This window comes from Rhinatrema bivittatum, chromosome 1 (assembly GCF_901001135.1).
Source record: "Rhinatrema bivittatum chromosome 1, aRhiBiv1.1, whole genome shotgun sequence".
Taxonomy (NCBI): domain Eukaryota; kingdom Metazoa; phylum Chordata; class Amphibia; order Gymnophiona; family Rhinatrematidae; genus Rhinatrema; species Rhinatrema bivittatum.
Window position 1 is genome coordinate 2,161,071 of NC_042615.1, and position 15,683 is coordinate 2,176,753.

At 46.1% G+C, this 15,683-nt stretch overlaps 1 protein-coding gene across 1 annotated transcript in view; it reads left to right on the plus strand.

The window, feature by feature from the left end:
- Window positions 1-15,683, plus strand: part of PDE5A (phosphodiesterase 5A) — a gene marked incomplete in the record, with an annotated part of 312,739 nt that overhangs the window by 259,510 nt on the left and 37,546 nt on the right. Inside the window, 1 exon segment of the mRNA XM_029586150.1 lies at window positions 4,435-4,518. Coding sequence (XP_029442010.1) covers window positions 4,435-4,518 — 84 coding nt within the window.

Sequence of the window (15,683 nt, forward strand, 5' to 3'; positions counted from 1 at the left end):
TCAGTTCAGGTGCTGCAGCGCACCCCTGTTGTGTTCACCATGAGGGAAACACACACATCCATACACTAGAGGGCAACTGGAAGAATAGTTCCCTCCTCTTTAAAAGCACGAGGACCAGTACTCATACAGTATCTCATCTTGCAAATGGGGGCACACCTATGAACCCACTCACTGTACTTGTGGGTAGAATCCCATGGCACAGCAAAGAACGAGCATCACAGAGTGGGTGATGGTGTCCTTCTCACCCTATGGTGCAGAACAGACAAAGAAGCTAATACATTGACGCAATGATGGCAGATCTCTGGCATGGCTGTGTACTGCGCCAGCAGAGAGAATGCCACCTGAGGCACTTGGAGGAGTAGATGACCCCTGCCGTACCGACCATGCATGCTGCACGCCACTGTTGCACAAACTCTTAATGGAGTCAATAGGACCAGTGTGACAACGGCATCCCCAGTATCACTGGGGCTCTGATTATGGCATGATGGTGGGCAGCATTCTTTGGCATCGGCCCCATGGTACCCCCAGTACCTGATAACACTCCAAAAGACTGAATACAGCCTTTGAAATGGCGTCATGAATGGGTCACTGTCCTTTCCATCATGTAAAGGCAGCAGCGAAGGCCATGGAGATCGACGGTGCTCTGCGGCAGTGTCCCACGGTATCCGACTGTGTCCACTAGTATCTGCTGTGGTGACGGCGCCTGTGGGGCCTGTAGCGTTCTCGCGCTCACCAATGATGGATCGCATCAATGGCACTAAACGATGCTGCACTCAGGGCTTTGACTGCGCTTGATCGTGCTGCAGGCCTGAGTAGTTTGACGGTATACAGTGCCATCTATGGTGCCCCAGGCACCTGTGGATGTCAACAGTTCGACAACACTGATGAATACCCTGTTGCCCTAAGATGTAAATGGACCGGCAGTATTGATGATGCCAGTGGCTCCTGAAGGCAGAGGCTCTGCAATACCAACACAGCACTGATACGCCAGATTGATGCTGAAAGGAGCTAATGACTGCTGGCACCGTTGACTGTTCCCCTCAGCTCACCTATACTCCCAAGGGCTTCGATGCTGCAAGCTCAGTGGCATCCCTTTGCCAGCAGCCATGGCTGATGATAGCCTTGACAGCATCTCTAGAGCTCATTAGTCCCAATGGTGCTTGAAGCACGGTGGAGCCTCTGATGTCCCACAATTCCAGCGGCTCAGGACCCCTGAAATCATCGGCATCCATGGTGCCTGACAGCCGTAGACCAGTGAAGAGACACCACGATGCCCCTTGGTGCCCTGTCTGGACAACACAAAGGAGCCTGGAGAGCACCGGACATACTGGATGCCTCGGTGCTCCAGGATGCCTTGGGTCAATGTCGACCCCAGCACTCAAAAGCACCAAAGTCACCCAAAACCCAAAGCCTCAATCACCTGAGGGCTTCAGTGGCACTCAGGGGCTCCCAGGAGCCCCAGCAGTTGATGGGCTTCAGGGCGACCAGGGCGCTCAGTAGCGATCCCGGTGCCTCATCGATGGTGCTCGCCTGATGGCTTCCATCTGCTTCAAAGGGAGTGGGAATAGGGGAATTGGATTCAGAGTGCAACCAACGAGGGCCTTGACTTTTATGGTTTGGGAAACAAATAAACATGGGGGGAAACTTGCTGAGGCAGCTTTTACTACCCTTATTCACTAAGCTTGATACTTTTGATGCAGCTCCATGATTGCTCTCTGTTTCCATGGCAAGGGTTAACGGAATTTGGATTCAAACAGCATCTGAGGGCCCTGACTTTTACGGTTTGGGAAACTGATAAGCATGAGGGTATCCTGCACAGTGCAGCATATACTGGCATAAGCTTGCTGGACAGACTGAGTGAATCATTTGGTCCTTTTCTACCATCATTTCTATGTTTGTATGGTAGCCCCGCACCTTGATGGCATAGAGAGTGGCCCTGAGGGCGGCCTTGCACCGCGATGGCATTGAGACAGCCCCGCACATCGATAGCCTTGAGGGCAGCAATGGCATTGAGGCCGGCCATACACCTCGATAGCATTGAGGTTGGCCACACACCCCAATGGCATCAAGGGCGTCTGGCATCGAGAGCAGCCACAACCTCAGTGGCATTGAGGACATTGATGGCATTAAGGGTGGCTCCGATGACATCTAGAGTATAACCATGGCGTTCAATGGCAGTCCTGGTCCCTGACGTAATGTTGACCACAATGCTAGAGGTCGGTGCATCTACTCTGCTGCATTGAGCCCATAGCACTCGATGCTAAGGTCAATGCCATTTCTCCGGTGCATCGAGAGCCCATGGTGGTCGAAACATCTGTGGCACCTGCCAATGCCTATGGCACAAAAGGCCAGCTCGATGGCCCTTATAGCATTGAGGGAGGTCATGCACCTGGATGACATTGATGGCACCCTGGAATCTCAGTGATGCAGAAGTGACCTTTGTGCTCAGTGGCAGTCCTGGTCCCTGCACAGTCCTGACATTGATGTGTCAGACCATTGGTGCACTGGCCTGGATATGCACGGGCAACCAATACAGGGCATGACACCAAAGGTGCAGCAGCAATTCTGCTTGCCCAGGATGCTGCTCACCCTCTCTCACATGGAAACTGCACTGCTATCACAGGCAAGCAGGAGGGGAGGTTAAGTAGTCCAGGGTTCCTGCTGATGGTGACTAGTTCCTTTGAATGTGGGGAGGATGAGCGCTCCCCCCCCCCCCTACAAGAACTGTGTGGTCCTCGATCTTTTCAACGTACAAACCTCCATCGATGCCGATCAATCAGTGAAACGATATGGAACTCTTGTCCAGACAGAGCTCAGGTGAGTCCCCAGGCTCAGTGGCCTACACAGGTCACTCATAGACTGCATTCTGCCAGTCCTGCCAGCATCCGGAGAGGACACAGATACTGAACTGCAGGTGCAGTATTATTATTATAATAAGGGATAGAATTAGACTCTGCCAGGCTGCACAGCGAATAATGCCTGCCATGTAGCTGGCAGACAGAAGAAACAAGAAAAAGGAAAAGAAAAAGAACAGATCTAGAAAAAATCACTTATGAGGAGAGAGCAGAGCAGAGCACACGGCTCCCGTGACCATACGGCTCCGTGGAAAACAAAAAAGAGACTGAGGGACTCTGCCTAGGGAGCAGAGTGATGACTGCAGCTGCACATGCTCAGTAGGAGCATATCTGAGAGTTCTAGAATCTTTGACATCAAAGTTCTGTGCCGGGTTCCATCTGATGATGTCACCCATGTGTGAGGACTAACATCCTGATGTCTCGGAGAACACCTGTTACAGGTAAGCAACTCCTCCCAGTTACGTCCCCAAACACCACTAACTTAGCTGGATAAATTCTAGCCACCTAACTTATTAGCCGGCTAGAATTTAGCCAGATAAACCCAAATATTCTGAGTTATCCAGCTAAATGCTTTTGAATATGGACCTCTCTGTGTCCTGGGGCAGGCTGGTTGTGAGGCACCCACCTTGGTAAACGCACATATATTTGGGATGCAGAAACAGAGGGGATGGAAGGGTGAAGTACCAGTTAGGACAGAGACCTTAAGGTATAGCTCCATGATGAGACCGCACCTCGAATACTGTGTACAATTTTGGTCGCTGCATCTCAAAAAAGATATAATTGCGATGGAGAAGGTACAGAGAAGAGCAACCAAAATGATAAAGGGGATGGAACAGCTCCCCTATGAGGAAAGGGTGAAGAGGTTAGGGCTGTTCAGCTTGGAGAAGAGACGACTGAGGGGGGATATGATAGAGGTGTTTAAGATCATGAGAGGTCTAGAACGGGTAGATGTGAATCGGTTATTTACTCTTTCGGATAATAGAAGGACTAGGGGGCACTCCATGAAGTTAGAAAGTAGCACATTTAAGACTAATCGGAGAAAGTTCCTTTTTACTCAACGCACAATAAAGCTCTGGAATTTGTTGCCAGAGGATGTGGTTAGTGCAGTTAGTGTAGCTGTGTTTAAAAAAGGTTTGGATAAGTTCTTGGAGGAGAAGTCCATTAATGGCTATTAATCAAGTTACTTAGGGAATAGCCACTGCTATTAATTGCATCAGTAGCATGGGATCTTCTTAGTGTTTGGGTAATTGCCAGGTTCTTATGGCCTGGATTGCCCTTTGTTGGAAACAGGATGCTGGGCTTGATGGACCCTTGGTCTGACCCAGTATGGCATGTTCTTATGTCCTTATGTTCTTAAGGTAGATGTAAAGAAGTGAAGGGAAAGCCAGAGGTGAGCTAGGGATGTGTGGTACTGCGCCAGGCATGAAACAGCAGAAACTAGATGAGCTTCACGGCCTTCATCTGCTCATTTTCTTTTTTATTTGTTTTGTTGAATCTGACAGTTTTTCTCCTTGGATTCTTTGGGGGAGGAGGCTGCTTTTAATGCTATAAATGAGTTAATTTGCCTTTTTGCTTTCAGGATTTGATGAACCGAGAGAAAAAGGACAAAATTCCATGCATGCAGGTTGGCTTCATTGATGCCATCTGCTTACAACTCTATGAGGTAGGTAAAAAACAAATCTGGGCACATTATCTGCCACTGGACACTGAGGCCAAAGTCCAGTGAAATTCAGAAATCTCCCGAGATGTCCATGGGAACAACGGGAAAGATCACAGAACTTTCCGGAATCTAGCAAATACGGAGATTTTCTGGACTGCAAGTCATGATTTGACCTTTCATTGAAAAAACCTCGGTTTTCATAGATGTAAGCTATAAACTCCCGCTGAGCACAGGGAGTTTCTCTCTAACCTACCTTCACGTGCGCTTTCTCTCCTTCCCCAGAAACATGACGTTCTCAGAAAGCAGAGGTAGCATCTTTCTCCTTCTTATTCAGGCTTCCTGCTCAATCAGAACCAAGGCTGCATCTGGCATCAAAAGACTTCCTTCACAAGCAGCCAGGAGTTCTTCCTCTGCTTTATATTGTCGTACCAACTTGGTCCAATCATTGCGAGAGTGGCCCTTGACCAGGGATCACAGATCGCAGCTCCCTCTAGAGCTCAGTACTATGGACCCTGATTCTGATCACTGCTGTCCATACCCTCCCCAAGGGCTGCGACTACCGAATCCAGGAAGCCTTGAATATTATTAAGTGTCAGAAAAGGAAGCTTCTTTGCAGAGAAAACAATTTGGGAAAGCATTTGTATTTTCCCATAAAGAGGGATTTCTCAGCTGTTGCTGCTTGGGCTCAGTTTATTAATGATAGGATGCTTAAGAACCATCTGTTACTGAATGCTCGCAAAACCAAAGCAATACGTTTTTCCCGTGATCCAGATGTTTTAGAAAAACATATTAGCTCTTTGTCATTCAATTTTCAAGTTCAGTGCAAAATCTGGCTGTACTTTTTGACAGTCGTTTTAACTTTAAGGCTCACTTGCAGAGTATTCTGAAGGGTGCTTATTTTAAATTATGGCTGTTACGTCATTTGAAATATATACGTGAAAAGGACGGCTTTCAAAGTATTGTTCAGGCTTTTGTATTGTCTTCGGTAGATTGCTGCAACTCTCTTTTTGTTGGCCTGCCTGGTGTGTCGTTGAGAGCCGTACAGGTTTTGCAAAATTCAGCTGCTGGGCTAATATTTGGGGGACAGTGATGTGATCATGTCATGCCTTGGCTCAAGGAATTTCACCGGTGAAGTTTAGATCGAGGTTTAAGTTAAAGGCCGTGCTTATTTAGCTGATTTTCTGCAACCTTACACTCCTAGTTGTAATTTACGTTCGCTGGTAAGAGTTGTCTGGTGGTTCCTTTCACTAATCTAGCTCGATTGCAAGATATACGCAGTAGGTGATTTTGGATTGCAGGGCTAGCTTTATACAATGCCCTACCTGGGGCTTTGCAAGCTTTTGATGACATAAAGTCAGTTTGAAAGCTTCTTAAGGCACATCTGTTTGTTCAGCCATTTCCTTTAATTTGAGTTTAATTTCTTTCAGTATTTAGTGCATTTTATGTATTTTTGTTTTATTTATTATGTGTTAATTTTTATATATAATAGTTTTATTTATTTATTTTATTTTTTATTTAACACTTTTCTATACCGACCTTCATGGTTGAAAGACCATATCAGATCGGTTTACATCGAATTGGGGAACTGTAGCTAAAACAATAGTTTGAACAGGAAGAACAAAGTTACATTCAACAAGGAAAGTAAACTTGGAAGCATAGATTCTTGGAAAGAAAGGCTTAAGAATGTAGTAAATAAATAGTATAAACAATTGCTGAGTCAGGGGGGGCTCTTATTCCGAACTTAATTTGTTTTGATGGGGGCGCAAGAGTTAAATGCCTTCCAGGATCCTCAGCCAGTAGAAATACCAACTAGTCAATACAATTATAGAAGAAAATGGAGACTCTGATATCAATGTTATCATCCATCTGGGAACTAATGACCTTGCTAGAAATGGTATCTTTGAAGCACAGAAAGATTTCCAAAATCTAGAGAACAAGATTAGACATGTGGCAAAGACCATTGCATTTTCAGAAGTATTACTTGTTCATGGAAAGAGGAAGGAAAGAAAGTGGTTTTGGAGATACATTGGAGGCTGGGGGCATGTATGGATCAATAGAAGATTATTGTTACGCCTGTCGATCTCAGACGGCTGCGACCTCTCATGCTCACCTCCTTTTTCCCTGCACTGTCAATCCTAGGAAGAATGGCGGCCTCCGCTAACCAACACCAACCTCCCCAGCGTCCTCGGAATGGCGTGGGTGCTGCCGACCGCCATCTTGTCCCTGGAATCACCTAAGGCGCACGCAAGGGCCTCCTTTGTACACGTCATGGCGGGAACCTCGGGGGCGTCCCCTCCCAATGACATCAACTCGCTGACTACGAGTTACAAGGAGTTTCCTCATTGCTGAATCCGCTCCATTCTTGGACTTCTGTTCCAGACTTGCTCTTGGTTTGTGGACGCTCCTCAGGGGCCCTTCCGTGTTCCTGGCTATCTGCTCCTCAGAGGGCCTTCCTGCCTTGGACTACGACTTGACCCACTTCTTGGGTCACTCTCCTGGAACTACCACTGTGAGTACCTTTCTACAAGACTTCAGCGATACCATCTTTACTGAAGCTTCTCTGTGGTGTACCCCGTGCCTCGGGTCACTACCGCGCCTCTTCAGTAGAAGTTGTTCCAGTATACCCTGTGCTGCAGGGTATTGCCATACCAGCTACAAGATCCGCTTCCGGGTTCCTACACCTCAGACTGGTTCATCATCATCTTCAGTACAGTCATCCTCGGCGTACCCCGCTCTGCGGGCCACTACCGGATCTTCATATCTGTGGTATCACCCTGGGCACACCCACTGCTCATAACTGTACTTATCTGCAGTCCCTGCTCTGCGGGGTCTGCTTTTCCTTCCTCCACAGGCTCCTCCCTGTGGGCGGAGACATCTCTCATCTCGACCCAAGGTTCACATCTATACAAAAACATAACAATTATATGGTAAGGATGGTCTCGATTTGTCCTTGGCAGGAAAGCAGATGCTACATGAGAAATTCAGATCATACATTATCAGGCATTTAAACTAGAGGGCAGGGGTGGCAGGATGTGGTGAATGAAATTGCCAGGTCACCTCTAACCGATTCAGGAAGTGAGAGGAGAAAATAAAAAAAAATCAATCAGCTCAAAAAAGTAGAAAAGATGACGAGGAAGAGCAGCAAACCAAAGGAGAAAAGTTGGGAAGCTATGACCACAAATACTCGTAGGTTGGGCAATAAAATTCCAGACATGATGGACTTGGACATCATTGCTGTTATGGAGACATAGTTCACGGATTCTTGTGATTGGGATACAGTCTTATCAGGCTATAACTTGTTAAGGATAGAGAGAACAGGAAAGGGTGAGGAGTAGTTCTTTATGCCAAAAACAATATCCAAGCTACTGAATTACAAGGAAGTGGGATAGGGACGAAGCATTATAGGCTGTCTTAAAAAAAGATGGTGCTTCCATTTACAGGCCTCTGACTCAGACAGAAAAACTGGACAGAGAGCTGGTCAAAGACATCCAAAATGCTTGTTGGAGATTTTACTCTGCCAGATGTAGATTGGAGCATCCCTTCTGTGGAATCTACAAAGTAGAGAGATAATGGCTGCTCCTCATGTGGCTCTGCTCAAACAAATGGTAATGGAACCCACGAGGGAGTGTGTGATACTCAACCTAGTGTTTGATATCGCAGATAACATACAGAGAAGTCACATGAAGACCCGAGTTTTGAATTTCAAAAATACAGACTTTGTCAAAGTAGGGATGTTCTTGGAGGAAGAACCAGAAGACTGGGAGATACTGGGTGAGGTGGAACAGCAATGGGCCAAATTAGAAGCAGCTATGACAAATGCATCAAATCTATAATTTAGAAAAGTAAACAACAGTAAGAGGAAAAAGAAACCGATTTGGTTCTCAAAGAAGGTGGCCGAAATAATAAAGGAACAAAGAACAGGGTTCAAAAAGTGTAAAGGATCCCAAAAAGAGGAACACAGGGAAGAATATCTGGTGAAACTGAGGGAGAGGAAGAAAGAAATCAGGAAAGCAAAAGGTCAAGTGGAAGAAAGGATTGCCCAAGAGATAGAGAGGTGACAAAACATTTTTCAGATACATCAGAGAAAGGAGGAAAGTCTGAAGTGGTATAGTGAGACTGAAAGGGGACAAGAATCAATGTGTGGAGAGAGACAAAGACATGGCAGAAATATTAAACAAATACTTCAGTTCTGTGTTCACTAAAGAAGACCCTGGAGAAGGACCGGCGCTCGTTGACAAGACTGTGGATAGGAGTGAAGTAGATGCAACCCCCTTTACAGAAGACGATGTATGGAAAGAGCTAGAAAACCTAAAAGTGGACAAGGCCATGGGGCCGAATGAGGTACATCGCAGGATACTGAGGGAGCTCAGAGATGTGCTGGCGGCTCCGCTGACAGGAGTGGTGCCGAGAGATTGGAGAAGAGCGGTGGTGATCCCGCTTCACAAGAGCGGGAGCAGAGAGGAGGCTGGTAACTACAGGCCGGTCAGCCTCACCTCGGTGGTGGGAAAAGTAATGGAGATGCTTCTGAAGGAAAGAATAGGGAACAATTTACAATCTGGTGGGTTGCTCGACCCGGTGCAGCATGGATTCACCAGGGGCAGGTTCTGTCAGACAAATCTGATTGATTTTTTTTGATTGGATGACTAGAGAATTGGATCAAGGAAGAGCACACAATTTAATTTGTTTCAGCAAAGCTGAAGGCTTGTGAATAAAATGTGAAGCTTGGGAGTGAGCGCTAAGGTGGTGGAGTGGATCACAAACTTGTTGACTGATAGGAGACAGCGGGTAATGGTAAATGGAATCTACTGTGAAAAGAGATCGGTGTTAAGTACAGGGCCACAGGGATCGGTTTTGGGACCGGTCCTGTTCAATATCTTTGTGAGCGACATTGCAGAAGGGACAGAAGGTAAGGTTTGTCTTTTTGCGGATGGCACTAAGATCTGCAACAGAGTGGACACGCCGGAAGGAGTGGAGAGAATGAGACGGGATTAAAGGAAGCTGGAAGAGTGGTCGAAGACTTGGCAGCTGGGATTCAGTTATAGAACTGCGGGGAACAGCTAACAGAATGATCGGCCACAATAATCTGTGTATGTATTCTTTAGCTTTTTTATTGATATTATGAGCTGGTATCATATTAGCGCTGATATGCCCAGGCAAGGCTTATGCTTTTTATTTTATAATCATTTACCATTCCTTCCGCTGCCTCCCGTGTCTGACTGAGAGTGTTATTGTCTCCTGAAACACATTTTTTTTATAGCTATTTTTTGATAATGCACTTAAAATCAAATTAAGAAATTTTAGTATTATTTATTTATTTAGCATTTTTATATACTGACTTTCCAATAACAGAATTACTGATCAATTCGGTTTACATTCTAAACTATAACAATGACAAGTACATGTCTTACAATGAACAGGTCGATAGAACTTGGATACAGATATATGGGGTTAACAACATAAAGTAAATGAAACGGAGCCTAATGTAGGCTAGAAAAACAGGTGAAGGGTGTGGGCTGGGTTTTGATTTTAGACTGCCAAGGATTCGTAGTTGACCTGAGAATTCTTCACTACCATGAAGACTTCATGGTATATGGGGTGAACAGGACTATATAGTTTGTTTGTTATTTTAGTTTCAAACAGGCTTTATTGTAATAATGAAAGACAATACAACAAGAAGTTAAACAGGAGCTAAAACATATCTCCCAAAATACGAATTACATCGTTCAGCAAAGAAAGGTTTAATATACATAACACTTCCTGTTTGACACCGTGAATTTACTGAAACTGGAGTGCAAACGCTCATTAGATGATGCGGTGCTCCTTGAAGAAAAGCTCTGTGTAGTTCGAAACACAGTCCCGTGTAGAGCTGACCATGTTGATTTATACCGGGTGTTGAATTTGTCATTTTGCTCCATGGCATTGTGGCTTGACTTCTAATAAGGAGATAAGTTTCTCTCAACAGGACTCCTTGAACTGAAGTATTTTTAATTGCATATGAAAAATTAAAAATATGTGAATTGGATGGTGGATATACTTTAGGACAAATTTTGATACAGATGACCAATGATTATATATAAGGCTGGGCATTTAAGTGGAAACATGTTTCAATGATGCCTAATATGAAGGTCATTCTAGTAGCATCTGATATTAAATATTTAATATTAAATAGTCATTTATACTAGAGGTAAAGGAGGATTGTGTTTATTATTAATGCTTATATGATACCAGCTTATAATATCAATAAAAAGCTAAAGAATACATATACAGATTATTGTGGCCGATCATTCTGATAGCTGTTCCCCGCAGTTCTATAATAGTGAGGCAAGGAACATTGCTTTAGCTTCTCAGAGAAGGTGGTTGGTTCTAGGGGGAATTCGTGCATCTGGGGTGCGGTAATCAAAAAATCCCCTTGTACAGGTCCTTGGTGAGGCCTCACCTGGAGGACTGTGTTCAGTTCTGGAGACCGAATCTCCAAAGGAACAAAGACAGGATGGAGGAGGTCCAGAGAAGGGCGACCAAAATGGTGTGGGGTTTGTATGAGAAGACCTATGAGGAGAGGCTGAAGGATCTGAGTATGTAAACCCTGAAAAAGAGGAGGTGCAGGGGAGATAGGATACAGACCTTCAGATACCTAAAATGTTTCAATGATGCATGGACTTTGAACCTTTTCCTGCAGGAAAGCAAACAGGAAAACTAGGAGCTACGATATGAAACACAAGTCAGGAAATGTTTCTTCACGGAGAGAGTAGTAGATGCCTGAATGCTCTCTGGAAGAGGGGTGAAGACAAAACCAGTAAACAAATTAGAAAAGGCATGGGATATAAACACTTGGATCCCTAAAAGCTAGAGTTGAAAATAAGAAAGGCTGCATGGGGCGGCAGCGGCTCCCCTTACAGAAGGCAGGGGATTAGTACCTTAACTGGCGCAAGTGCAGCATCGCTCTCTGCTAAGATGACGGGTGCGGGAAAAGGGGATTGGATTCAAACAACCAACGCTGGGCCCCCTGCCTTTTACGGTCCAGGGTACTGATACACAGAAATTAGGGAAAAAGCGTAGCACTGCTTCTATGGCCAAGTCCAAAAGTAAAGCATTGACTGAATTATCAGCAAGGCTGCTCAACCAGTAACCGTGATGACGTGGGTTTGTGGTTTTAATGTTACTACCCTTATCAAAAGGCTTAGGAGGAACCTGCCACTGAGCAGTAGTTGCTACCATCGCTGGGCAGCCTGGATGGACTGTTTGGTCGTTTTCTGCTGTCATTACTAGTATTCACTCCCCGGGAGCAAAGCTGTGGTGGAGGAATGGAGCTCAACCCAGATCCTTCTGCATGAGCTACCAGGCTGGTCCTAAGGCTATCGTCCTGGGAGGGGCAGTGCTCGACACACTCGGGTTTTTCCTGTTGGACCTTCCCGCTTCCACAGATTCAGCCTGCTTGCAGAGACCCTGTTCTTCCCTCTCTTAGCAGATACAGTAACCACTGTTACTGCAAGGTCTTTCTACTCCCAGCCTGGAGGGAAATGATTAGCCAACTTGGAAAACAGACCATATGCTTGTTCTAGACTTTCTCATCCACACCAACTACTCAGCTGTACAATCCCTACCACTCCATTAGAGATCCCCTGTATTTATCCCTTGCTTCCTTCAATTCAGATACCATCCTTGTCCCTACCCACCTCCACTGGGAGGCTGTTCAATGAATCCACCGTCCTCTCTATAAGAGAATATTTCCTAAGATTACACCTGAGTCTACCCCCTTTCACCCTCATCTCATGACCCTTTGTTTCTAGAGGCTCCTTTCCATTGAAGAGGGCTCCCGTCCTGTGCATGGAACCTTTGAGATATTTGAATGTCTTCTATCATATCTCCCCCTATCTCCCCTTTCCTCTAGGGTATCCATGTTTAGATTTTTAAGTCTATCCCTCATGTGCTTTATAATGAAGATCACTGCCCATGTTTAGCAGCCTCCCTCTGGAGCGACTCCATCCTGTTTATATCCTATGAAGGTGGGGTCTCCAGCAACTGTACTCAGTATCCCACGTGAGGTCTCACCAGGGACCTGTACAGGGGCAATATCACCTCCCTTTCTCTGCTGACCCTTCCTCTCCCTGTGCAGCCAGGCAGCTTTCTGGCTTTTACTGTCACTTTATCCACCTGTTTGGCCACATTAAGATCATCAGATACAGTCACTCCCAGATCCCGCTCTTCTTTTGTGCTTAGAAGAATTTCACCCCCCCTATGCTGTACTGCTCCCTTGGGTTTTTTGCATCCTAAATGATTACTCTGCATTTTTTAGCTTTAAATCTTAATTGTCAGACTCCAGACCAATTCCTTGAGGTTTGCTAGACTCCTCCTCATGTTTTCCGCACCTTCCTGGCTGTCATTCTGCAAGGTCGCACACTAAAATGTGAAAAGGACTGGTCTAATGATCGATCCCTGTGGCACGCCGTGTAAATATTGTATTAGCCCCTTGTTCCATTGTTCTGTGTAAAGCCTAGGGCACCCATACACAGCCCATAGTGTTTTTTTCTGTTAAATGTAAACCGAAGTGATTTGTATCTTATACAGAACTCCGGGTATATAAAATAAATAAATAAATAAAATAAAGGCCCTTTTTCTTGGAATGGACTCCCTTTATCACTACCATTTGTAGAGAGGTTACCACCCTGCCAGCAGCCCAGTAGGGTGATAGATGGAGCAGACACCAAGAGGCAGGACTACTCTGCCTACAGATGGATACCCAGCAAATCATGGTATCTCTAGCAGCACAGGGTCTATTGCAAGAATCAAGGTTTGTGACAACTGCTGGATGCCGGTGTTCACGACTTTCTTCCTGTTGGAGCGGGTGGATATGCTTGGTGAGACAGGGATTGCGTCTCATCCCGCTGGAGAGGAAGCTTTGAATTTCAGGGCAGGGCTAATGTTTAGAGTAATGCTGAAAATGTCTTCATGGGGATGATGAAGCACCAGTTCTCTTTTATCATCCTCTTGTTTGATACAAGAGGGCTCCCCCGATGAGCTGCCCCCTCTCCAAGCTGCCTAATGAGCTTTCAGCGTGCGCCTGCATTTGGCGTGTACGTGGAAGATGGTCAGACTGCCCGCTTGTCCATTACGTGCCACACGTTGGCAAGGGCAGGGAGAGGGGGCTAACAAAACTCAGAATAAGACAGAAGTATTTATCAGGGGCACTGGGGGCCGATACCCGCTTACAATCTCTACCAAGAAACCTTTCTAGTAAGTAAGGACCTGCGCCAACTGACCTTGACCTTGGTGAACAGAGGCCATATTGGTTCTGTTTATTCCCAACCCTACCTCTTCTGCTGTAGATGATGCCATAGGCCACTTTAAATCATCACATCAGGGAGCCCCTGCCCCTTACGCCCTCCGAGTCCACCATGAGGAACAACAGTCACTATCGCTGGAGGAAGGGGTAGGTCTTTCTTGTTTCTCTCCGCAAGCTTGACCAACTTTAGTTTCTTTTTGACTAGGCCCTGACGCAGGTGTCGGAAGCCTGCTTCCCTCTACTCGATGGCTGCAGGAAAAATAAGGTGAAATGGAAAACTCTGGCAGAGCAACAGGAGAAAAAATCGGATGAACGGAGGAAAAGCAGACACCAGCAACGTGCGAAAACTGAGCAATAACACAAGAGTTGTCCACTGAACTCCACACACTGATTTCTGTATCTTTGCCACGGTTAGATTTAATATTCCTGTTCTGCACTGGCCACGTGACACCTCATGGAGGAACAGGCGTGCTCGTTGGTTCAGAGTCATTTACTGAAAATTGCATGAAACTGTTACCCTCCCAGGCCAGAAAGCAACTTATCAGGAAGGTTTCAGACAAGCAAATATAGACTGACACCCCCTTACACACTGGAGAAATATTGACTCCCACGGAGAGTGGCAAGAGTGACGTCCAAGGCCATGGACCCCCCACAGTGCTGGAGGAAATCTAACCCTCTGTGACCTCCCTTGGGGTCAGTAGTAGTGTCCCCATGATAAGCTTCCTTGTCAGTCCATATTAGTGTGCATATATATATGATATAGCTCTGTGTGTGTGCTGTGTTGTAGATACACAACTACCCTTTCTTGCACTAATTTTTCAGAGCATAGACAAGATGATCTGGCCATGTTGTTCAACGTTTGTATATTTCCTTTTGCCAAGTAATTGAGTGAGGCTATTATCCAGGGTACGTTCTGAATACAGTGACTAGGATCTTATAATGACCATGTACATAGTTCACAAGGGGTCAGTGCCTTAAAGAGTTTGTCAACTTCCTCTTGTTGAATGTCAGTAAGATGTGAACAGAAGTTTATTTACGCTGAGGGTGTTTTGTGAGCGTGAATGCTGTTCTTTGAAGGATGTACCACTCAAGGTCCCCCCTTGTATCAGAAGCAAATAATCTTAGGCGTGTGTGCCGGGCTATTGAGCAATCCTTCATGAACGTGTCCTGCGGGGAGAAGGCCATGGAGGGCAGCAAGCATGACAAGGTGCCTCCAAAGCTGTCAGCTCATGCTGGGGTAGGCTCTTGCAATAAACACCAGGGATCCCGCTCTAGCAGGATCTGACCCCAGGAGCCTGTGATCTGGCTTATGAACTCCCGAAAACAGCTGCAGCCCTTGAAGTTTGAGCCATTGTACTGGGGCAAGGCGTATTCAGGTTGTATGCCCAGAGCAGCGAGAGGCCTGTCGGGGAAGAGGGACGCTGGAGAGGTAAGCATAGGATGTAGGTACGCTGGGGCTGGGACCATCTCCCCCCACCCCTCCATCCCAAGGTTTGCCCCACCCCTGCACCAACAAACCAGGTGTTCGAGGGCTTTTACTTGCAGAAAAACTGACTAGAGGAATCGGAGCAGTTGGTTTGACAGATTTTCCTAATACTGAAGTTGGTTCTGCAGCTAGGATGTGCCTTCGTAAAGAGTAAAAGATGTCAAATGCAGTAAGCAATGGGAGAATGGGACGAGGCACTAGCAAGCTGTCTCAGTCAGCGGCTGCTTCTAGATAATACTGAAGATCTGCACGTTCCTCTGGACTGCATCCTCGCACTCTGGACACTTTTCCTTGGATTGCCTTTATAGCTGGCTACTGTGTGTGTGTTTGTGTGTGTGTGTGTGCGTGCGTGTGTCTGTGTGTGTGCGTGTGTGTGTGTGTGTGTGCGTGTCTGTGTGCATG